The sequence below is a fragment of the Staurois parvus genome, unplaced genomic scaffold, assembly GCF_062004578.1.
Source record: "Staurois parvus isolate SC_StPar_1 unplaced genomic scaffold, SC_StPar_1.0 ptg000229l, whole genome shotgun sequence".
Lineage (NCBI taxonomy): Eukaryota > Metazoa > Chordata > Amphibia > Anura > Ranidae > Staurois > Staurois parvus.
In genome coordinates, this window is record NW_028318025.1 from 4,692,307 (window position 1) to 4,717,225 (window position 24,919).

Here is a 24,919-nt window from a genome sequence, read left to right on the forward strand (position 1 = left end):
GGAGCTGATTTTTTAAAATCTTTTTTAAACTTTTTATACCCTTATTTTTTTAAGTATATCTTTTTTTTTCAATAAAGGGGCTGTGATGCGATGTTACAATCATAGCAATATAAAAATGTAAGATACAGCGCTATGTATAATATTAGTACCTGGCAAAAGTGCTAATAAATAAAGTGACAATGGTGACAATACAAAGCTGTATGTGAAGTGCTCTGAGAATGGCGCTAAAGTGAATAATGGTCCATATGTGTCACGCTGGATAACAACGAAAAGGTGATGTCAGAGTTACTGATATAAAGTGACAATAGTGAACAGTGATGAGCCACCTGTTCCAGTGACAACTGTGTTTAAAAGGAGATTTCCCCTTTATTTTCACTTTCTGTAGGATGGGACATAAGGATAAATTTCCCCGACAGGGAAAAAAACAAACAGAAATTCTAATCCTTACTCCAAAAAAAAAAAAAACAACCTTAAATTTTTTGGGTTGATATATACTTTGATAGCACAATGAGAAATATTTGGGGACCACAGTCAACAGTACAATACTAGCATTGTCAAACAATGATAGACTGAAGGGATAGGGATATTTTTCAGAATGTCAAAAAGTTTATATCTTTGGCCTTTTACCTTAAAAGAGAAATGTGAATTTAGGAAAAAAAAAATTATACTCTTTAGAAAATGCTGCATCTGTCCCCTGCTGGCTCCACGCTGAGAAGTGAGCGATCAAAGACTGCTTATCGCTCAGTTCTCAACATTCTGTGAGTCAGTCACCAGCTCTCTGCTCTGCCCCTCCAGTGCTCACTGGAGTGCTGGGCTTTAAAGGGGTGGGAGGGGCTGTAAAGGGGTGGGAGAGGCTGACTCAGGCTTTTGGCAGATTGCTGAGCCAGGTGCCAGTTCAGGCTTCTAGGTGGTTGGGATCTTTTCAGAGCCTGGCTCTTGACAGATTGCTGAGAAAATGACAAATAGGCTAAAAATTCACAGAGAAGACACAGGCAATGTTAAAAAACAGAGAGATGATCTAATTCTTACAAAAAGCTAAAAACAAAACATTTTGGCTATAGATATACTTTTCTGTTTTCATAAAACATGTTTCTAAATTTGGACTTAGATATAGTATGTGCTCTAATCTCACTGTCTCCTACCTGACAAGGTCCATGTGATTGAACACAACAGAGTTATGGTCTCCAATGAAGTAAATGTTGACAATGCTTGTGGTAGCCAGAGACCATGGGATCTTTGCCTAGTATTTATATTTATGGAAAGAGATCCTTGTTAGTGCAAATAATATGGAAATGAATAAAGAGAAATCCGCCCACTAATCTAATTGGTTTGCCAGCTCACTGTGTTCAGTGCTGTCACCATAACCAAAATACAGATATGCAAAAAAGGGGGGTTCTTCAGCAAGAGAGCTGAAGCACCTAAACCACACTAGGCTTGGTCTGAGATATTTATACTGAGGGTGAAAGAGTGACCTTGTGGCTTTGCTACCAACATACTGTATATAGTGTCAGACACCATTCAACTGTTTTTAATGATTTTTAAAATGTTGGAGGTGTGCTAACAATTGTGTACCTTTTAAACTTTTAGATAACAATAAAATTATACATTTTTATATGATATAATTATAGTGCAAATAATAATATGGTTTGGTTATGCTGACATACTGCCCTATGATCCTTGTGACAATTTTATTAATGGGTCCACTTTAAGGATCTTTTTGGTTCCTCCCACTCCTCTTCATTCTTTTAACAATAGTTAGACATTGTGCAGGATAACTCTAGATTTAAAAACAAGCATTCCAGAGAAATATAAGCCTTAAGTTGGTTTCAGAACAGAACTAGTGCAACTTCTCTTCCAACTTTCTTATTTGCTTTATGAGCCCATGGCAACCAAGATACTCATTATGCCTGAGAATCACAAATACTATGCATAACAATTTCCTTTCTTAGTAGCTTTCAACCTCAAATGGTTTGGCGGTAACATTAGAAGAGTTATAATGCTATCTGGTGGGACTGCCCATTGCTGCAGCCTTTCTGGGAGAAAATCCAACCCATAATCACGCAAGTAACTACATACTCCCTAGACCTCTCCTCCGCACAATTCTTGCTCCACCATTCCACACGTCTATTTAGGACGTACCGTAAATCACTCGCCATGCACATGGTAAACGTGGCAAAACAATGTATCCAAGACCACTGGCACTCAGCACGTTCCCACTATTCAAGAATGGTTTGCTAGGATCAACAAAATCGAGGAAATGGAGGAATTGATTTCTGTAGCAAAAGACCATCCCGGGAGATTCAGGAAGGCATGGGCTTGCTGGAGTCATTTCAAATCCACCACTACCTATCACCTATTATTGCATGAATAGCCTACACCCCCTGATTAAATAATTGGACACACTGTTATCTCAAAAGACACCCTATTCACCGGTGAGGCATTTAATGCACATTTAGATGGATTGAGACTCAACATCATAACCTACCTTTCAGGTTCCTGACCCACATATTGCCCCATTAAATGATCTTGCACATATTATATCCTCAGCTATATAGCTATCTTTCTGGCTCGTATAAAATAATGTGATTTATTTTATCTGCAGCTACTCATTCTAACCCCCTCTACTCCTTACCCATTTTTTTTTCACCTCATATTCCCCCTACTACCTCACTTTACATCTCTTCTTCTATCTATTCACCTCTATGACTTCTCTTTATCTCACACCTTTTGTATGCTTTTATCATTCATATATCCCAAACAAAATATAGCATTTAATCTCTCATACAGGTGTGACTAATTTCACGTGGATCACACGCTCCCAAAATGGGCACACAAATCATAACACACACATCATCACGTGCTATTCTTCCCCTGCACTTTACATTCCCTCAACATAAGGGCGTACAAGTAGATAGGTCAGTAATTAATATACCTATAACGATTTATCTAATTCACTCTTTGTATCTGCTGGTTTGCTATACACTTTTGATATAAAGATATGTACCACAATTCAAACCCATAGCCCATCTGCAAAACGGGATGCTGCATATTGTGTCTATGTTCGGACTGTAAGCCATATTTGTATGTACATTGATCTGCCTTAAATTTTCCAATAAAATTATTTTTGGAATTAAAAAAAGAATAGTTATAATGCAGTACAATGGAAGATAACAAGAACTGGCCTTTTATGGGGTAACTCTGCCATGTTTCCCTATGTACAGAACTATTTTTGTCATTATTGATTTTTCTGGTATCATCAAATGTACATATTAACTTATTAAAAAATCATGTATACACACAAGTAGCACTGGAACAGAAGGTCTTCATTATCTGAAACCATCAGGATATGTCATGAAGGAGAAGCATTTTCCTGACAAAACATAGCATAAAATTAAGGGTTATACCTTAATGGTACAAATCCAAAGAACCCAACGGTGAAACGGAGGAAGGCTGTTGCCTCAATACGAGGAGTTTAGGAAATAAACTATCATCAATTCTGAAATTAAAAGAAGAATGGCAGAGGGAAAGGATGGGGGAACTGACCCTTAGGGTGGTTCCAAGGTCTGGATTGAGAAGGAATACCTCGGGGGGGGGGAATTTAGAGGGGTAGGGAACAATGATACACTACCTCAGTGTACGAAATAGTTACCTGGGGGCAGATGGGTTTGCAGCACTAGACAGTACTTATAGAATTTAGGAGGGAGGAAGCAGTCAACTTCAGTAATAGTATTTTATCATTTTAAATATGCAAGACAGTGTTGTGTGTGATGGGAAAACTGTGTATATAAGGTATTAATCAAATTTTTGGTAATGGTATATATATTGCCACACAGCATGACATGCCATTGTAAACAGGGGAGACAGCAAAATGCAGAAAATACCTCATCTGCCTTTGCCCTCCTGCAAATTTTGGGCTCAATATTGATCAATGAGAAAGGAAGGTCATTTTCTAAAATAAGGAAGCTACCTCTTGCTACATCTGATAACCTTCTTCAGGAATACAAGGTCTAAATGACATTGATTTTTAGATACATAATGTATGAGGATGGGACAACAACAAGGTGTATTATGACTAAATGATACAGCTAAGACATATAAAAATAGAATCCACACTGAAGCCAAAAATGCAAGTTACCTACCATTTATATTTCATAGCTATTTTGTTCTGGTGCAGTGATCTGTGCTTTTACATACCAATAATAAACTAAATGAAATACATAGAACACATGCAGACATACACATGCATATACTCAAATACACAAATCCAAACACTCTTTAAAGTAGATGTGAACCCTAAATTAATGATATATAGTTTGGTAAAAAAGAAAAAAAGTGCATATCATAAACAATTGATATTTCTATGTCTTGATGTGCCTCAGTGCTGCTGATCTCCTGTACCCTTTTTGCTGCTACTTCATGCCTATGAGCATGCTAATGTGTTTTCTCCATCAGAAATCCATGTGACAGTGTGACAAGGCTGAAGTACCATTGGGAGCTTTATGGCAGGATTATTGGTCTTAGAACTTCAGATTTAAAAATACTGAAAATTACTTTTGACATTTTAATTTACACTTCAATGAAAAGTTATTAAAAACAATGTTAAACATGTTAACACTTTTAGTTACCCTTAAGCTGAACTTTGAACACAAAATCAGTCATTTAAATATGTTCCTCAATAACCACAAGGGATTTAAATGCACCAAATGCATTTGTACCCAATTATTACCTTGTAAAGGTAGTAGTGACATCTTCACTGTGCTGTACATAGCCTGTGCAGAGAGCAGAGCTGTGGGAGGGGTCCAACTGGTCCACCAACTACAGGCTGCTTGCAGAAAACTAGGGAGGAGACATGACCAGTCACCCTATACAAAGAGAGAGAACAGCAGTGACCAGTCTTTATTACAGGAAGTTCCTGAACAAAGTTAAAGCTTCACACTGAATTACTGCAAAGACCTGGAAGAAATGTGCACAGCACACCAATATTCAAGTAGACATGCCTCTTGTATTTATGTTTGCTTATCCCAAAGTTCAGCTTTAATTATATAGGAAAAATTAAGCAAATCTGCAAAAATATAAAAAAGTTACTGTGGAAGTTTTAATTACATGGCTCTCTGTACAGGTGTAAATCCATTGCTCACATCCTAGATGTGCAAGCTCACAGCTTCCAATTGCTTTCAGAGACTAACAAGGTGAACCTAGAGGGAAGATGCTTGTAACATATTCATATACACCCTATTACCGCATACAAAAATCTGTTGCAAGTTTCGTCATTTGTCTCACTACCATGAAACAGGATTCTAAAGAGTATCTGCAAAATCCTTTACGAATTTCAGGGGATGCCTCTAACTTGTCATTCATATATTGATATTTTATGGCCATCATGAGCAACACCTGGGGTATTGGCACTGAGATGTGAGGGTCCTGATATCTACTTACCCTCTCTGTCTCTTTCTTTCTCTCCTGAATATATGAGGGCTGTACCAAAACGAATACAAAGGTGGGCATAACTTCCTTATTAACTTACATAGGTCTTTCAAATTTCACATGTTGGTAGAGTAAGGCTTGCCATACATTATGCAATTTTCATTCCCTCAGCCATGAGTTGAAGGAAATCACTCAATTCCCTCATCAACACAGTCAGTGTTGATGGGAGAATCCTTCCTGCTCTGTTATTATATTCTGACAGCAGGAGGTTTATCTGCTTTCAGAATACAATGATCAATGTTCCCGCCTATAGCCAGCAGCAGTAATCATATGAAAAACCAACACAGGCTGGCTGTACTGAAGTCAATTGATTTCAATACAACCAGCCTGCTTATAGATAGATCAGATTTTGGCTGGTTCCTGCAGAACTGGACACATTTCAATCCATCTATGGCCAGCTTAACTCTTCTAAAGCAGTGGTCTCCAAACTGTGGCCTGGTGGCTGTATGCGGCCCTTTTGCATTATCCCAGCAACAGCAGGGTATAGTTCCTGCCACTGACACTAACAACGGGGCACTATTCCACCCAACAACAACAATGATGGGGCACTAATACTCCCACTGACACCAGTGATAGGGCACTATTCCTCCCAATGATACAAACAAAGGGGCACTATTACTCTCCCTAATACCAGTGATGGGCCACTATTCCTCCCACTGACACCAATGATGGGGCACTATTCCCTCCATTGATAGCAATGAAAGGGCACCTTTACTCCCCCTAATAACAACGATGGGGCATTGTTTACCTCTGCTTAAGCCAGGGTACTTTCTTCTCCCACTGACCACAGTATGGCCCCCCTATATTTTGAAGGACAGTAATCTGGCCATCTGTTTAGAAAATTTGGAAACCCCTGTTCTATAGTAAATCTTCTTATTTTGCATTGCAGTTAAATGATGGCAGCAGAAGCAATGTACAGTCATCGAGTTTTTGATGAAGGAGGGGTGCAGGCTGTCTGAAATTTATGTGCTCCCAATTTGTGGTTTGTCTTCATTGTTGGTTTCCCGTTCTTTAAACGTCTTTATCCATCTGTGCACATTGCTCCTGTTAATGTGTCATCTATGTAAAAATCCTGTAGAGTTTTGTGGATGTCGGACAGCCTGCATCCCTCCTTCCTCAATAACTCAATGACAGCACATTGCTTCTGCTTGAAATGTAAAATGAAGAAGATTTACTATAGACTAGTGTGACATTTGAACTTCTTATGTAAGTTAATATTAAAGTTATGCCCATTTTTGCATTACTTTTTGTCTAGCTCTTGTATATAATTATAATATACTGTAGATGTTTCATAAGATTGCCATGTTACCTAAAGTAATTAAAACATGTAAAATAAAAATAAAGTACTTGAAAACTTTCCTTTATTTTATATTAATAAAAACACTCCTTCAAGATTTAATTAAATACAAGTTTTTTTGTTAAATCTCTTTATGTGTGTATTATTTATTGAGGGATTCAGAAGTGAATGGATTCATTTCAATGAACAATTTGCTGTTTGTATGAAACCGTATACCTGTAGATTGTGAGAAAAATAAAACACAGGAAAGTTCCAGACAGCAAGGTCTGTGAAACAATGCCTTGCCTTTCTGAAAGTGTTTACGATCAATGTGAAAAAATATATCCTTGGGCTGAAATGTTTAGTGGCACCCAGAAGTCTGAAGAGAGCAGCTAAGGCCTGTGGTTTTTCAAGGTCACTTTATCATTGCTTGCATTCTCATAGGGATGGCTGAATGAATAGGACCGGGTTACTGAGGCTTCTATTCCACGCCTATTCCTCTTCATGTTCCTTGGCAGGACTGCAAGCTGCTCTATTTTTAGTCAGATGGCTTTCTATTTTTAGGTGACTACCAGTTAACAGACATTTATTAGGAAAAATAAAAGAAAAAAAACAAAAGGGGGAGGAGACAGCACTTCCCTTTGCGTATTGTAGAGCAAGTCTCCAACCTGTAACTTCAGGCATTTCAGCTGCTTCCAATCTTGGAAAAATAAAGAGAATTTGGAGTTCAGTGATTTAAAAATAAACCTGCCCTCTGGCAATGAAGCTCAAATACAACAAGCTGTTACTATGTGAGGCAGTGTCAGTGAAAACAAAGAACATTCTTCTATGACCGGACTGGAATAAATGTTTCACTGCTACGGCCATATGAGAAGATTACATGTAATATTTTTCCTAACTGTCAGCCAGGCAAGATTTTCTGTAGCTGTGAACTAGAACTTCAAGGAGCAAGGGATGGCGATGCAAATTATTTATATCAACAGGTATAGGCAAGTTTTGGCAGTTATTGGACTGCACTTCCCATGATTCTAGGCTGGCTATAGGCCCAGAACAGAGGAAGAGGTGTTATGAAGAGGACATTTAAAATCTTCTCAAAGTATTTGAAAAAAGTTCTCAACAAAAATGCTTTACAAAAAGTAGATTACAGTAAGCAGCTTTGAAAAATAACTGTACGTTAAACCTAACCTATTTTTTTTAGACAAAATGTTTACTGACCACATTAACTATCATGTAAAAATCCAGTGATGAAAGAGTCTAGTTTGTGAGTAGTGTTATTCAGAAAGGACTTGCAGAGACATTTTTAAATACTGGCAACACAGTGAGCACGAGGTAGAACTGCAAAGTGGTAAGTCACAGCTGTACACACATATCCTCAAGTCTACTTGTTAGTTTTAGCTGCATATCGGTCTGAAAGGGTAGACTACACATGGGCTGAATGAGAGAAATCAACTAATTTCCCAATCCACGCAAAACATATGAATGGAGAGATCCACACTGCCCAGTACTATATTAAGACAGCCACAGAACCTGCAGCTGCCTGTCCACGTGGACAGTGACTGCAACCAGCACCTGACAGGACCACCCATGGCTTCAATTTTGGCCAAGTTACAGAAATCTGCCCAAATATATGCTGTGTATGGCCAGCTTTAGAAGTCTTTCAAGGAAAAGTTCACCTTTGGAATCATGTTACATCTTTCACCCATTTCTAGGGTGGAACATGTAACATGTTCCCACTCCTGCAGCCTCTCGCTGATTCCCTTCACATTTTGACAGCAGGCAGGGGATCTTCTTCCCACACCCCCTATCACAATTCAAAAAGAATGTGGCTGTTTGGGGCTGCACCCACATGACTGCATCATTCATTCACATTGATCTGTGAATTAATGAACTACAAGTACCGTCAGCTTTTGTGGATGTCAGCCTGAAGTTCTAAATCAACTACCAGTGCGCTAAGTGAGCTAGGTAGTTCACTGAGTCTTCCTATCAATGTGTAACTGCCTGCCTGAATGAGATATGAGCAGAGAGATACCCTGGCAGTCTGCAGGAGCCACGATCTGCTACTTATGGGTACAATGCTTTACAGGCTCCTAAAAAACCTACGTAACAATGTACATTGATTATTTTTTTTTAGAAAGGTGAACGTATCCTTTAAAACTTTGCACCTTTTTATTGAATAAGGCCCAATGTCAAATGTAAATTTGCTAATACATGCATATATGATAAGCACGACAATTGATTCTACCTGGTATCAAAACAATCTCAACATGTGTCAGAATATTGGTTCAGCAATTTAGTTTATATCAGTGGCACAAAGTTATTGAACAAGGTTTTTCTTTGACTACATAATACTGCAAAGCAAAGTAATAAATAAAAAACGCACAAGAGGAACACAAATCTCTCATCCGTTGCCAAAGGTGATAAGAGGTCTTCTCATTTCTGGTTTGGTCTGCTACTCCAGAAAGAGATTCCATATATGAATGACTTCACCCTTTACATTATGGGAGTCATTCCTATTAATCTCTACTCACTTAAGATGCCACCTGTTCCTGACACTATAGGCACGAAGGACAGCAATGCAGCTTCTGTATCCATCTGCTGTTTTATTTTAGGTCTGTAGAAGCAGGAAACATCTAAAGGAACATGAGGCAATGTAAACCTTGTCTCATGCCGCCAAAGAGAAAAAATTCTCACTTCCATCAAGGCAGAAATGAAGGAGTTTACGTCTAATAGCTAAATAATTTCATGTAACATTATTTAAAAATACAGTAATTGTACCATTGTAACACTATTTAAACATAATTGTAGCAAAGAGTTACATTTTCTATCATGGTTTTATTTCTGTCCAAGACCCCTCTTGTTTCCTGTCCCTGTTATGCTTGTAGAAGAAATGGGGGAAGTAGGATATGCAGTTGTCATAGGTAGGCTTAGATAGCAATAAAAACAGATATTCTGACAGTTTCAACTGTGCTGTGTGTTTTTGTTTGTGTCTCTGTTGGAAAGATTCCTCTTCACATCCTGTTCTGATAGGATACTAAGAAAAATCTGCCCCATAGGGACTCAAATGAGCAAAAAAAAAAACCTGACAAATCTCTAACCCTCCCAAGAACTAAAGTTGTCCATACATAGATGAAAATTTGGGCAGTTCAGCAGGAACTCCAGTTCATGAGAAGTCAATCTATATTTCGGCTTCTCACATTCAGGACTGCTGGAAAATTTCAGTTCAATCAGCACTACAGCCAATAGGCTGTGCTGCTGATCCGTGTATTCAGACAGGGGTAAGCGAGGGAGTCTCCCTGCTGTCAGAATACAAAGACACAGCAGAAAGGGTTCCCCTATCCACACCAAATGTGTGGATGGGGGATTTGAATCAGTTTTTTAATTCAACCAGCTGGCAGAACTAAAAAAAACTGACACATGTATGGGCAGCTTAAGTAAACGTTTTGTCTGGAGTTGGGTTTAAGTACACCTGCTTTGAGGAAGAATAGAGACTGCCAACTCTGAACTTTTCTTCTAAAATGCTACTTCCCTGGCTGTCATAAAAATCCTATGGCTTCAGTGGTCTTTAACTCACTGACTGTAAACGATTTTTACTTTTCTGATCTGCATGCTTGTTGCAGGTCACTGACTCTGGACACAGTCAGGATATCAGCATCTTTACAGGAAATTAGCATTATAAATATATATATATATATATTACCCTTAGAGGTGTTCTTTAAAGTTGCTAGGAGCTTCACTTTCAGTGGCTGGACCAATGATCTTCTGTGTATTGTCACCCTGAATGGTTCAACCTTGCTGAATATTTTTCCCTTAAAATGATAATTTTTAAGACTTGTCCATTGAGACTAATAACACAACTATCAAACCAACCCCCCCCCCACACACACACACACAAACACATGCACACATGCAGGGTACTAGGTGCTATCCTGGACTCCATCCTCTCCTTTTAGCCCCATGTCCAATCAAATCTTGCCACCTTCACCACTAGAACATTTCCAAAATATTCCCCTCCTTAAGTATTGACAGGACCAATTTACGTTTTAGCACTCTTCTTGACTATTGTAACTCCATGCTCGTTGGCCTACCTCAACATAGGCTGCCACCCCTTCATTCTATCATGAATGCTGCTGCCAGGCTCCACCTTACCACCCATTCAATGTGCTCTACTCCTGTCTTCCAATTCCCCCCGCTTGTTTCTGCTCATCCAATGAATAAAATTCAACATACTAACAACAACATACAAAACCATCATCAACTCTCCTGTGAGCTATATCACCAAACTAATCTCACAATATCCCAAATATAGCTATCCTATTTGCTTCTTTCAAGACCTCCTGCTCTTTAGCTCCCTCGTCAATTCCTCCTCTGCTCTCCTCCAGGACTTCTCCAGAGCCTCTTCCATCATCTGGGACTACCTACCTTAATCTGTCCAGCTTTCTCCTACTACTCAATACACTTTCAGGCGATCCCTAAAAACTCATCTCCTCAGGGAAGCCTATCCTGCCTAACTACTAAAGTTTTATTTTTTCTATCAACTTACAGCCATCATACCCTCACAGATCAGGCCCCCCTAACCCTTTGATTTTGTATTATAACTGTACTATCTCATTTATATTATAAGGCACTGCATAAGTTGTTAGCACTATATAAATTCTATATAATGCTGCTACTACTACTACTGCTACTACTACTACTACTACTACTACTATTAAAACTAATAATAATACATGTTCTCCATATTTTTGCAGTACAGACATACAAATAAGCAGTGAGGAGACAATATAGACGTTATATCATGCCTCTTAAAAAGTGCAATGGTCACCGTTTGATGCTGTAATGTCATTTTACAGTCTATTTCTTGAAAAATTAAATTGTTTGTAAAAAGAAAAAAAAGTGCAATGGTTTGTTACTTCTGGATAGTGCGAGGAGGGATTCAATCCACTGTCAGACTTTCATTGATATGTATGTTTGAGAAGATTTACTTTCACTTACATGCCCGCTCTCTCCACTGGGACCACCACCAGCAATACAAATTTGATAGTTTCAAGATTTTTACAATTTGACATTTTTTGTTTATTGACATCTGTGATCCTGATTGGGAGAGATCTTCTACTTTCTATCCTATTGACCACTGCGACCTCAACAGGAAATGAAAGGAAATCATCCCAAGGGGGTCACAGGTAGAAGTGAAATGTTGGCCACAATTCTTGCTGAAATGTTTTTATACCACTTGGCTGAGTAGAAACAAATTGTCAGCAAGCTGTTTGTGTTGTTATTACATGAGCTAAAGTGCACATAATTATTACCAGACTGAAGTCGTATGTAGAACTGCAGCCTCTTATGTAACCTGGCCCTCGGAGAGGGAGATTACTCAGCATCCCATTTTCTGATTGCTAATAGAATAGTTTGGATGACAGCCCCATTATCAGCACTATCAGGACAAGATCATTCTGTAAAAGCATCTCAGATCTCTCGAACACAAATCCCTTTAACACAAGGACAGTTTACTAATGACAATGACATATTAATGTGGTTACAGTATGTCTGAGCTGCTAGCCTACAAAGCTCCCTTCTTCCATAGCCATGAACTTGCTTGAAAAGTTACATTGTACAAGAAAAAAAAAGTAACGATAGCTGTGATGATTACAAAAAGACATGCAGCTGTGTTTTTTCCCACTCCAACATAGATGCCTATGAGGTCCAATAGTAACCTGGATTTCATCACCACTGTGATTACAGGCAAATGCATCTGTTTCAGGGAGCAATAACAGACCAGTAGTGGTGGGTACCCTCAAGCACCATTATAGTTACAGCAGGGACATGTTACTCAAATAGACACAAAACTTTGTCATATTTGCTATTGCTTCACATTATTAGCTGCTTTCAGAATAGATCATGATAGGCAGGGAGTCTCAAATATAAAAAAAAACAGTGGAAAGTAAAAAGAAAGTGCTAACTTAACATCTAAAATATAACATAAACAGATTGAACTTGGCTGTTGGACAAAAATAATCATCTTTTTTTAGTGTTTTTCAGAAATAAATGTGGTAGAGATCACCATACCGTACTAATAAAATATCTAAAGGTAAAAGTATTTTTTTCATTTTCAGATATAGTAGAGAGGGATTTGAATACCTCTCCCATTTTTACGCCTGCCCCCAATAGAGAGATTTCTCTATTTGTCATGTTTACCGTTATTATTGAGAGTAAAAGGGAAAGAAAATCCCAAATGTTGGGTTGTCATCAGAACAGGGATAGAGGGGAAATCTTCCAATGGGGACACTAGTTCCTGTGACTTTGGGGACTTCCAATGGGGACACTAGTTCCTGTGACTACCAGGGATTCCCTCACTTTGGCTATGGGACAGGAAGTGAAGGGAAATCCCTCCAATGGGATACAGAAAGCGAAAAACTGACAGAGGTTATAACCCTCCCTTACTCTATCTAAACTGAGAAAAAGTTGTGACTACATTTCTACTTTAACATAGATATTCACACTTTGTTTCTGTGTAATTTGTTGAATTAATAATAGCTTAGCAGCTCCAAACTTGCCTCTTGCCGTGTACTTCCAGCTCCCATTAGATGAAGACCCAGGTGCGCATCACTGATTCTGTCCCTGGCTTTGATATAATAAATAGAGGATTCACAATATACATATATATTCACTGGCCACTTTATTAGGCACACCTTGCTTGTATTGGGTTGGACCCCTTTTGCCTTCAGAACTGACTTAATTATTTTTTGGCATAGATTCAACAAGGTGTTGGACACATTTCTCAGAGATTTTGGTCCATATTGACATGAGTTACTGCTGCCTTTCTACCAGTCTACCAATTCTCCTCAGACCTCTGACATTGACAAGGCATTTCTGGACCATTCTCTGTAAACCATACAGATGGTTGTGTATGAAAATCCCAGTAGATCAGCAGTTTTTGAAATTCTGAGACCAACCCCGTCTAACACTAACAACCATGCCAAGTTCAAAATCAATTAAATCCCTTTTCTTCCCCATTCTGATGCTCGGTTTAAATTTTTAGCAAGTCATCTTCACCACATCTAGATGCCTAAATGTATTGGTGTACCTAATAAAGTGGCTGGTGAGTGTAGTCTTGCCTGTCCACCTCCAGCTCCAATGCATACCACCACACAAAAGGCTTAATCATGGATTAAAGTGGTTTTAAAGTCTAAACAATCTTGACCTTAATGCATTCTCTTTAGGTAAACAGAGCCCCACTACCTCTCCTACCCTACCCTCATCCCTACACTTACCTGGATCCAAGTCACCACTCCCTCACTTCCTTTTTTCACAGAAGAAGCTGAGGGCAGTGAAGTTGAAGGCTCCTGCAGCTGTCAGTCAAACTCCCGTGAGGAGTGAGCGAGGGCATTACTTACCGCTCATAAACACACACAGCCTGGCTCAGGAGCGAGCATGTATGCATGCATGGCTTTCTACAGGAGGCAACTGAAGGAGGGAGGAGCAGACAACAAAAGCGTGGGATAGGCAGAAGAGGAGGTGACTTTTCTGTGCAATATCATTGCACAGAACAGGTAAGTATGACCTTTTTTCTTGTTAAGACTTTAGTATCACTTTGAGCACCTTGTGGGGTGAAACACATTAGAGCAGGAGGTGAACAGATGAGACTATATGTTGTGAATCCTCTATTTATTATATTAAAAGCAGGTTTTACATCGGTAATGACATCACTGTGTGGCCCATTCATTTCTACTCTGTGTAATTGGTAATTACATATGTAAGGGATGTACAATATGTGTAGCCAATTACAGCTATTCATTTTTTCCCACATTGTCTAAGCCACTGACACTACAGAATGACTGAGCAGAGTAAGAGTTCTGACGTTGCTCCGACTTCTCTGGCAACATGCTTGTTCCAGGTCAGTGAAAATAATGAAGCCTAAAACAGCCAGGCAACAAGCATTTGTTTGGTGTTAAAAGGCATTAGGGTTAATTTACTAAACTGGAGAGTGCAAAATTTGGTGTAGCTGTGCATGGTAGCCAATCAGTTTCTAGCTTCAGTTTGTTCAATTAAGCTTTGACAAAAAAACCTGAAAGCTGAAAGATTTCTATGTAGAGCTGCACCAGATTTTGCACTCTCCAGTTTTAGTAAAGAACTCATTTATTCTACCTGGTTGCTATAATTTGTCAGTCCTTAGTATAATAAATAAAATGAAGATAGGTCCACTTTACCAATAATAGTATATAGTATAGTTCAGTATCACCCAGTTTTTTATGGTGATTAGCAATGTCTTCAATTTCACTAACAACTAATTACATTAGAAATCTGATTATTTACAGTAGAATACATATATGAATTTCCCATTTTTAATCAATATAAAAATACTTTCATAAAATACTTTTATTTACTGCTACCTTTACAAGCAATGGCATGGCAAATGACTTTTCCTGCATTCCTATTCAAAACATCCCAACAGGTGACTTGACACAAGCCAGATCACCAGTCCTTGCTGGCAGCTCTTAAGATTTGACAGGCTGAAGCAAAATAAGACAATCAAGAAAATGGGATTGGAGGATTGCTGTCAGGGATGCACGTGGGTTTATCAGCGTGGATTTGAATGGAATGTCACATGCCGTAAGCTGAATCTGTTGACTAATTGAGATTTTACTCTGGGCACAACCTTTGTGAGTCACAAATGCAGTGTATGATTTGATCATTTCACTCTGCTGTTTTTATACTACAGTGTCCAATATGCATTCATATCCACAAAACACACGTTAGACTTTATACTATATTCAGTAACATAATGCAGACAGCTGTGGCTCAGTGTAAGTTACACGTTGTTCCCCTTTTCATTCCGTTCCCCTAGGTCAGTGGTGGGCAACCTTTTTTTTCAACTGAGCCAAATCTCGCCAAAACCACGATTGAAATTTATTTTGAGAGCCACATTTTTAAAACTGAAAATACATAGGATGGTACACTGTTTTTAGTTTCAATGAGTTTTTATAGTAATTCATCCCCCATATAGTAATTCATCCCCCATAGTAATTCATCCCCCCTATAGTAATTCATCCCCCATATTAATTCATCCCCCATAGTAATTCATCCCCCATAGTAATTCATCCCCCATATAGTAATTCATCCCCCATAGTAATTCATCCCCCATATAGTAATTCATCCCCCATATAGTAATTCATCCCCCCTATAGTAATTCATCCCCCATATTAATTCATCCCCCATATAGTAATTCATCCCCCATAGTAATTCATCCCCCATAGTAATTCATCCCCCATAGTAATTCATCCCCCATATAGTAATTCATCCCCCATATAGTAATTCATCCCCCATAGTAATTCATCCCCCATAGTAATTCCTCCCCATATAGTAATTCATCCCCCATAGTAATACATCCCCCATATAGTAATTCATCCCCCATATAGTAATGCATCCCCCATAGTAATTAATCCCCCATATAGTAATTCATCCCCCATAGTAATTCATCCCCCATATTAATTCATCCCTCATATAGTAGTAGTAAGTAAGTAGCAAGTAGTAAGTCAAGTCCCTCCTGTGTCAATTCACTTACCTTTGCTCCGCGCGTTCCTCTCGCCGTGCTTCCCGCGCCGTTCCGGTCTTCAGGGCGGACTGTGAGAGGAGCCTAGCTCCCCTCACGTTCGTCACGCTGCCCCGCCTACACACATCCTGACAGCCAATCACTAGCTATCAGGATGTGAGTGGCAGCGAGACTGGCCAATCATTGCTGGGCTAGCTGCAGAGTCCTCAGCCACCCGAGAGGAGGGAGGGGAGGGGAGCGGCCGCCCGAGAGGAGGGAGAGGAGGGAGGGGAGGGGAGGGGAGGGGAGCGAGCGCCCGGCACACAGAAGAGCCGCATTAAAATGTGTAAAGAGCCGCATGTGGCTCGCGAGCCGCGGCTTGCCGACCACTGCCCTAGGTTTACACCTATGCAGGTTGCATTTGAGCCGTTTCTGCATTACGCTTTGCTTTGCGTTTTTGCACTTGCGTATTTGATGTGTTTTTTATGTGTTTTGCATTTTTTTACATTTTTAAAATTTTCTTGTTGCTTGGCAGATTTAAAACGCAAAACACAAAACACATCAAAAATGCATTAAAAACGCATTTCCATTGAAGTCTATAGAAACAAAAACGCAACTTTTTGTGTTAAAAAAAAGTCCCTGTCCCTTTCCAAAAAATGCAAAAGGTGAAAACGCACTTTTGTGAACATGTCCCATAGGAAATCATGTTAAATGGACTGTACTGCGTTTCTGCAAAATGAAAACGCTGTAGAAAACGCTTACGTGTGAGCCTAGGGTAAAAGTGACCCTATTGATATCCTTATGCTACAAATGTAACATATACACATTCACTACCTAATAGCCCTGTAATGTCTTGTTCATTAAATTGTTTCTTACTGTGTTTTTCTTGCCTCCTTGTAACATCATCTGTGACCTCTCAAACCTCTCTTTTTCACCTTCACTTCTGTATGTTTGGAACAAGCAGTTCACATTAGCTGTGTCATGTGTACTGCTCTACTACAATCCCATACTTCATAATCCCTAGTCCATGTCGGGAGCAAGCAAGAGAGGGTGGATGTTCCTACACACAGTGGACCCAATAACATAAAGGCAGATCACAGCAACAAAAAATAAAAGGAAATATGGAGATTTGGAGAAGGCTGAGAGTTGGAGAGTTACTTGTTGCAAAAATTATACATTTTTTAAATACCAAACATGTTATACAATGGTTTTGCACAGAGCAACCCCAAACGTCCTCTTCTGGTGTCCCATACCAACACTCTCCTCCTCCTTTCCAAGAGCCACTATAGCAAGCTGCATATTATGGGGACACTCATGCGGGCTTGATCCCAAGCCAGGCTGTGTGCATATATAGACATACACAATGGCTAAGTGGCTAGCACTTCCACCTGGCAGCACTAGGCTCATTGGGTCAAATCTCAGCCACAATGCTACCTGCCTGGAGTTTGCATGTTCTCCCTATCCTTGCGTGGGTTTCCTCCAGTTACTCCGGCTTCCTCCCACACTCCAAAGACATTCTGGTAAGTTAATTGGCTCTTGTCTAAATTGGCCCTAGTATGTATATGTATGAATGTTAGTTAGGGACCTTAGATTGTAAGCTCCTTGAGGACAGGGACTGATGTGAATGTACAATATGTATGTAAAGTGCTGTGTAAATTAATGATGCTCTAACCTGTAATAATAAATAATATACAGCAAGGCTCGGCCCTGCCCCCAGCCCCCTCTTCACAGGATTTGATTGACAGTAGGAGGAGCCAATGGCTCCCGCTGCTGCCTGTGAGGAGAGAGAGCAGCACTGCTGTTCTCGGGGACAGCGTTGGATTAAGTTCGGGCTTCAGTAACTATTTAGGGGGGGGGGTGTGGTGAGCCGACCATGGAAGGTTTTTTTTACCATAATGCAGAGAATGCAACCACTTAAAGAGTACATAGTTGAATATTTTTTTTTTAAACCTGATGTCACTTTAAATGAAGTCTGTTGAACTCTGGGTAAAATCAAACATTAATCTTGCACTCTGCACTGCAAGGGCTCAATTCTCATTTTGATCTGGGGTAACATAAAAAGCAGTTTTGTTAATCTTATCTCTCTGTGCTACAAGCACCCTCCAAGCTGTACAACCGGTCCTTCAAAGCTGATACACTCCATGGCCCCATCAGTCCTATTCTGATGTCAGCATGTACAATACAGGGCACACAGTCCTACATTGTAAGTGTGAACCCTGAGAGCCCACTCACAACCCAGGACATTGGAGTGAAGAGGAGGGTGCTGGCTACCAGGGGAGCAAGGGATAAGGTAAGTAAAACTGCTGTTTATGTTCCTCTTAGATCAAAACCAACATTCACCCCTGCACAGGGGAAGCCCCATTGCAATGGTCACGTTTGATTTTTACTTGGAATTTAGCCTTAAAGGACATCTAAAGCCAAATCGCAAGCTAAACATTACAAGAAATGGAGGGTTAGAACCTCCTTCAGCTTTTTTATAATCTTTCTGTGTCTCCTTTTGAAAGAATCTCACTCATTTCCAGGGCTATCTGACATCCATCACCTAGAAAGGAAATGGGAATGATCATGTCTTTATAACAGGCACCAGTAGGTAACTCTATGCATCTATACAATTGTTCCAGGCCCCGAGAACCCTGAAACCTTCAGCACTCTCCATGCAATTGATTAACATAATGTGGGTGGTGTCAAGGGAGGACTATAGTGTATTTGCAGTGTAAAGTAACCCAGTTTTAGGGCCCCCACAATGCACTGGAAGATAACTGAAGATCCATCAAAGGTACATATAGTTGCTTGCTATGAACTCCACGGGTAATTTTATTAGCATTTAAGTCCATAGGGGTTTACTCTGAAGCTCTTGCCTGTTCTGCTTTGCATGCAAAGGGATCGCAAATAGTCCACTATACATTCAGTAGGTGAGAGGCATATAAAACATTTGCTGTTCTAAATCCAGATTTTCCTTTGTCTACTTACACTGTAGACACTTGTTCTTTACAAAGAAAATATATAAGCTTTTATTCCGTGTACCAAAAAAACCCTTTCTGTCCCGACCTTTCAGTTCTGATACTGAAAATTGTAGCATGTAAATTTTGTTGCATGTCTAGATCATTGCAGGAAGGGATGTGCATGAATAGTTACATTCTCATAGCAGAATATGAATATTCATGAAACTGACACTAGACTAGATCATAACCAAGCTGGACCATGAAGCCTCTATCTTTCAGCTGCTGACAGTCTGAATGAGCAAAGCAAAAAAACAATGAACAGAGTATGACACTGATATACAAAGTGTTCAACAGCACACAAAAAAAAAAATGACAATTCAAAATAAGAAACATTTGAGTGTGAGGTCTACAAATAACATAGCTTCCTAACTGTGCAGGAACTGTAAATTATTATTTTTTTCGTGCCAACAGGAACATACTTCTTTTACTTTGTTGGTTGCCAATACATAGTTTTGTAGCTGCTCTAAAGTAAAGTAAATTAAATTTAAAAATTGACTGTGCTGGTGGGGAGTAAATCATTGGCCGAACACTGACTGCTTCATTTTAGATGATGTCACTGTATGGGTATTCAGGTGCCCTGGGCATCACAACAGTTCTAATACAACAGCCGGCAGGCAGATTCCTCTATCCAAACTTTTTAGTGTGGATGGAGAAATCTATTGCTTTTTACTTGTTCAGCCATAGGCGGAACATGTGAAATCCACATATGTATTTCTAATATAAGCCTATGTTTAAATGTCTCCACTAGACATGTGCATTATGGAAATTTTCATTTCATATGCATTCATACATTGAAAAATGTTTTGTCAAATTTGCCATGTAGACGCGACTCGTTTTCAGAATTCGTTTCGTATTTTCGGCATTCATTTTATGTATTTTTTGGTCCAGGTGGATTCAAAACATTTTTCAGAAGATTGCTATATATTCTAATCGGACGGGTTAAATATTCTGAACGTTAGTCAAACCCACCAAGAGAAATGGCATGGGCTGATTGAACAATATCGACTGGCATCATGTGCAATCAAATTAATGAATGAAATGAAATCCATTCACTATCAAACAAATTTGAAAATTGAATTAACTTCCCCATGGGCCCGAACTTCTATTGCATCGTGTGACATCATCTGAATGAAACAAATGCATTCGTTAATTTGTTATAACTTTTTTTCTGATTAATTGCCATTCATTTCTGTGTCCATTTGGAGATCCAGATATATTCGAATCTCTGAAAATGAAATTTTACTCCAAAAAACAAATCTAAATGAAACAAATCACACGTCTAGTCTGCACTGAAAAGTTACAGGTAAAAAAGAATGTTTACCTGTGTGCAGTTTCATTGTGTCAATAAGGTGTTGTAGGAGGACCTCAACTACTACAGTATATGGAAATTGCACCCAAACTCTTGATTGCAGTCATTTGTAAGCGTACCACAGAATAGACCATACAATACTGGAAAATCAGTTTTGGGTGAAAACGGCCTTTATGGTAGATCCATTTTACAACACATAATATTAGGCACAATAGAACCTCTCTTAAACTTTTTGAAGGGAGGCTTCTCAAAGTGCTGACCTCAGACATACACTGTAGAAGGTAAGCTGGACTTTCTCTTAGAAGGGATAAGCAAAGAAAACATGGCATTGTATAAACTGCACATACCACAAATGTTTTCATATATTCTGGCTGGGTGGTCTCAGGGATACTGTATGAACAAGCCCCAGATTGCTACCTACATATCTAAAATGATGAGCTCACCATAAACACATAAACCAAAATGTAACAAACACATAAACCAAAATGTAACAAACACAAAGAAGCTTCAGACAGACTGTTCCACATTCATCTGACCTACAAGTTAGTAGGGGTACAAACACTGTATGTTCATTTGCTGTTTTCTGAAGACTAAAAAAATAGATGAATATATAACACAAGGCAAATAGGAATGAAAAAGTGTACAATAATAAATGTCTAATGGGATCATGAAAGAAAATAGTTCATTAATACTTGTGTTTTCATTCATTTCAACTAGCAGACACCATGTTGTTACTTCTTAACAGAAATTATGCAACTATATAGAAAAAGTCTCTGTTAAACAGAAAACAAAGCTGGAATCCTAGTACATAAGTAAATAGTATTCCTGACCTAAACTTGCTTGGATTGCAGCCTTGTTTGATGCCCAACAAGGGTTCCAGGATTGCCAACTGTCTTTTCTTATTCAATTCATGTCCAATTTTCCTACTTTCAGAAATTTGTAATTATCTTTCTTAAAACTTAGCCAATGGGTCATCAAACACAAAAGTGTTCCTTAAGTAAAGCTGAATTCTAGTTACTTAAAGTGGAAGTTTGGGCAAAATCTAACTAAGTCTAAACCTACTTCTACCTCTAATCTAAGGCTATTCTAGCTAACCCTTTAAAGAAAAGATCTGTATACTTACCTATTCTGGAGCCACTATGGTCTGGTCCCTGGATCAGATGATAGTGGTGGCTTCTGTGTAGAGGAGGGACAATGGATAACCCATAGTAAGTCAATGAGTGACTGGACCAGAATAGGTACATATACAGATCTCTTTTTACACGGTTAGAGTGGGGGGTGGGAGAAGGTTTAGTCTTAGTTTGGTTTTGCCTAAACTTCCACATCCATTTCCAATACAAGTAACTCTCAGCTCAGTATTTTTGATCCCTGACATATTTACCGTTCTCGGACCTCATTACTATTGACCCTCTGTTTCTTCAATAAGTCACCATTTTCAGTCTCACCATAAGCTGGAACACTCAGAAGTGGCTAGTAAATGGGCCCGGTTTTATTTAGGACTTCAGAATTGGGTGGTGTTCACTTTAAAAGTTTCTCATATGACTGACAAGCCAGAAGCTAACAGAAACACAGAGAATGCCAAATCCAGTCAAAGTAAGATAAGAAAGGGGTCACAGCTGAGCCTCATCCAGCCCCTGGACTTCAATATAGTTGTATCTTAGACTGTCTAGAGAATATAGAAACTGCTCATTAGCTAGAGGCTGGAAAGTGGTAGCAGCAGCTGCAGGCATAAAGCTTTTTGCAAGGGTGATGTGCAGAAGTGTCACCTTCTCTGTAGCTCTGGAGGCTGGAGCTAATAACTAGGAGAGATAGCTTTAGCTAAGAGACTGATGTATATTAAAATGTTTGTGATCATGGGTTTCTCTGCCTATCTTTAGCAGACCTGTGCCACGATGAGGTGCTTACTATGTTAAATAATGTTACTGTGCTCTGCACAGAACCAAATCCTAGAAGGCATAATGAATCCACAAGTATGGGCAAAAGATGCCATTTTGGACAGTTTTAGGCTAACAAGTACAAGTGAAACTGAACTCTGGAAGAAGTGCCCAAAAAGGCAGGCAGAGATCAAAAAACTAGTCACTAAAATTGGAATTTTTTTTCCTTTTGCTGACTAAAGGCCTCTTTTACATCAGTGGTCCGATCGGGTCCACCTGTCCATTTTCAGGCAAACTTGATCCATTCCCCTGTATGACGTAATGGATATAAACAGACTTGCCAATCCAATCCAGAAAAAACTAACAGAAAGGAATTGTTTACCCTCCATCTGGCTGGATCGGAAGGCAGTCGGGTGTAAATGGACAGCCAGCCCATCTAGGGCAGAGCAAGCTGTGCCCGTCTCTGCTCTCTATAAGTGGAGCAGACAAAGACCTGTCATCTGCCCACTCCACTCAGCTCAGCAGGGGATCAATGAACAGATCCCCTGCTGAGAAAATCGGCCTGTGTGAAAATGGCCTTACCATTTATTGCTACTCAATATGTAGGCCTAATCTTGGTATAGGCCAGATCTAGTACTATATACAGTAGACCAGATCTCTTGAGACTAGCAGTCAGAGGCAACAGTGCCTTAGAACATGTACTGCAGCTATACAGCTATGAGACTGTAGGCATTGGAGTGGCTAGGCACTCTCAAATAGAGCGAAGTGTACTGTTATTTTTAGGTGGAATTCAAAGAAAGAAAGACCAGTTTCTAAAAGTCTCCTAAAAGATAGCAAATCTTCACTTTTTGAGTTTATGTCTACTGAAACAGCTCTTCGTGAAGGGCACTGTTGGAAGGCATACCTAGAGATTGCCATAGGAGGCCAAGGACAATAAATATCCCTCTTATGCCTTGTATTCCATTTTCATTGTATCCTATCTTATAGTTGCTTCACTGCCATTAAGCAACAAACTGGTACCCGAATCAGATTTTTTGCTGTATCAGGTTCATAATGTAAATCAGTTCCTGACATTTTCTGCTTTGGGCAAAGGAAGAAAATAACAATGTTAATTATTTAGAACAACTGAAGCTAAATGGCTAAGTTGCCCAAAGCATCCACAATATCCAGAAGTCATATTTCCAAGGCAAGTTAGAACATGAAAGCTAACACCTATCTGGTTGCTTTGGGAAACAGTCCATATTTTTATTTGCCACAGTTTTTAGAAATCTGTGCGGAAAAGTGCTAACATTGACACAGAAAATGAGATCAATTTAAAGTCTACTTGCAGTAAAAATAAACATGTTCAACTTACCTCTACAATATCTGAATTTGTTCGACTTTCGTGTGGCTCATTGTATTCTGTGTATTTCAGCAAGACCTTATCCATATCAGTGCTAGCGTACTGGAAAAGTTTGTTGGTGCTGTTGAAAATGATTAGTGCTATCTCACAGTCGCATAGAACACTTAACTCATAAGCCTTCTTCATTAAACCAAACTTCCTCTTCGTAAACGTCACCTGAAGAAATAAAAGAAAGGATATGAAGACTAAAGAGCATTGTAAGTGAGAACACAAGTACATGTTATGATACTTGGGAGACCATAGCAGTTATGGGGGAACTAAACCCTCCTGTCCTTTACAGCCAAGGAAGCTTCCATCTCAGGCTCTGTTTGATCTGCTGTTGTCATGGTGCTGCACAAGGGATCAGTTATGACACCAGCTATTTGATGGCCTGACAGGTCGCTTGACAGCACAAGCAACTGTGACAGTTATTCACAGCATGCCTTGAATGTTTTGGAAAACCATTAAATTAATTGGTTTAGTTCTACTTGCAGAATGTTAAAGAATATGTTACCCTATTCGTTCATATTTTTGAGATGTGCCTGTTGTACCATGTACTTGTGTTAAAAAGTATCCTGTTCTTTTTGTATTGCTTCTTTTGTGTGAAATACCTGGTGATCCTGCCAGTCCCCGTTTCCTATTTCAAAATGACCACACTAGGCATGAGGGCACATCCATTACAACATGGTCGGTTTTCTGGCTGTGGTGGGAGAACAGCCTAACTGTTCTGCAATGGTCAGACTTGTGCTGACACCCCCCTGCACAGCCATTCACTGGTAAAATCAGTGAACTGCTGTTTCTTCACCTCTAGCTCTCTAAGCCCTTTATGCAGGTGAGAACAGAGATATATTACAGGATCTTATATATCACCGTCAATTTTACGTAGCACTTTATTGTACATTCACATCAGTCCCTAACCCTCAAGGAGCGTACAATCTAAGGTTCCTAACTCACATTCATACATACACATACTAGGGCCAATTTAGACAGGAGCCAATTGACCTACTATTATGTCTTTAGAGTGTGGGAGGAAATCGAGAAGCTGGTGAAACCCCCGCAGGCACAGG

At 39.4% G+C, this 24,919-nt stretch overlaps 1 protein-coding gene across 8 annotated transcripts in view; it reads right to left on the reverse strand.

Annotated features, from left to right (window-relative positions):
- MEF2C (myocyte enhancer factor 2C) overlaps window positions 1–24,919 on the reverse strand; it is a 354,593-nt gene that overhangs the window by 84,027 nt on the left and 245,647 nt on the right. For all 8 annotated transcript variants that reach the window (XM_089679647.1, XM_089679644.1, XM_089679645.1 and 5 more), the window contains one exon: window positions 23,826–24,029. In XM_089679647.1, the coding sequence (XP_089535773.1) occupies window positions 23,826–24,029 (204 nt within the window). The remainder of the gene's footprint in view (window positions 1–23,825; window positions 24,030–24,919) is intronic.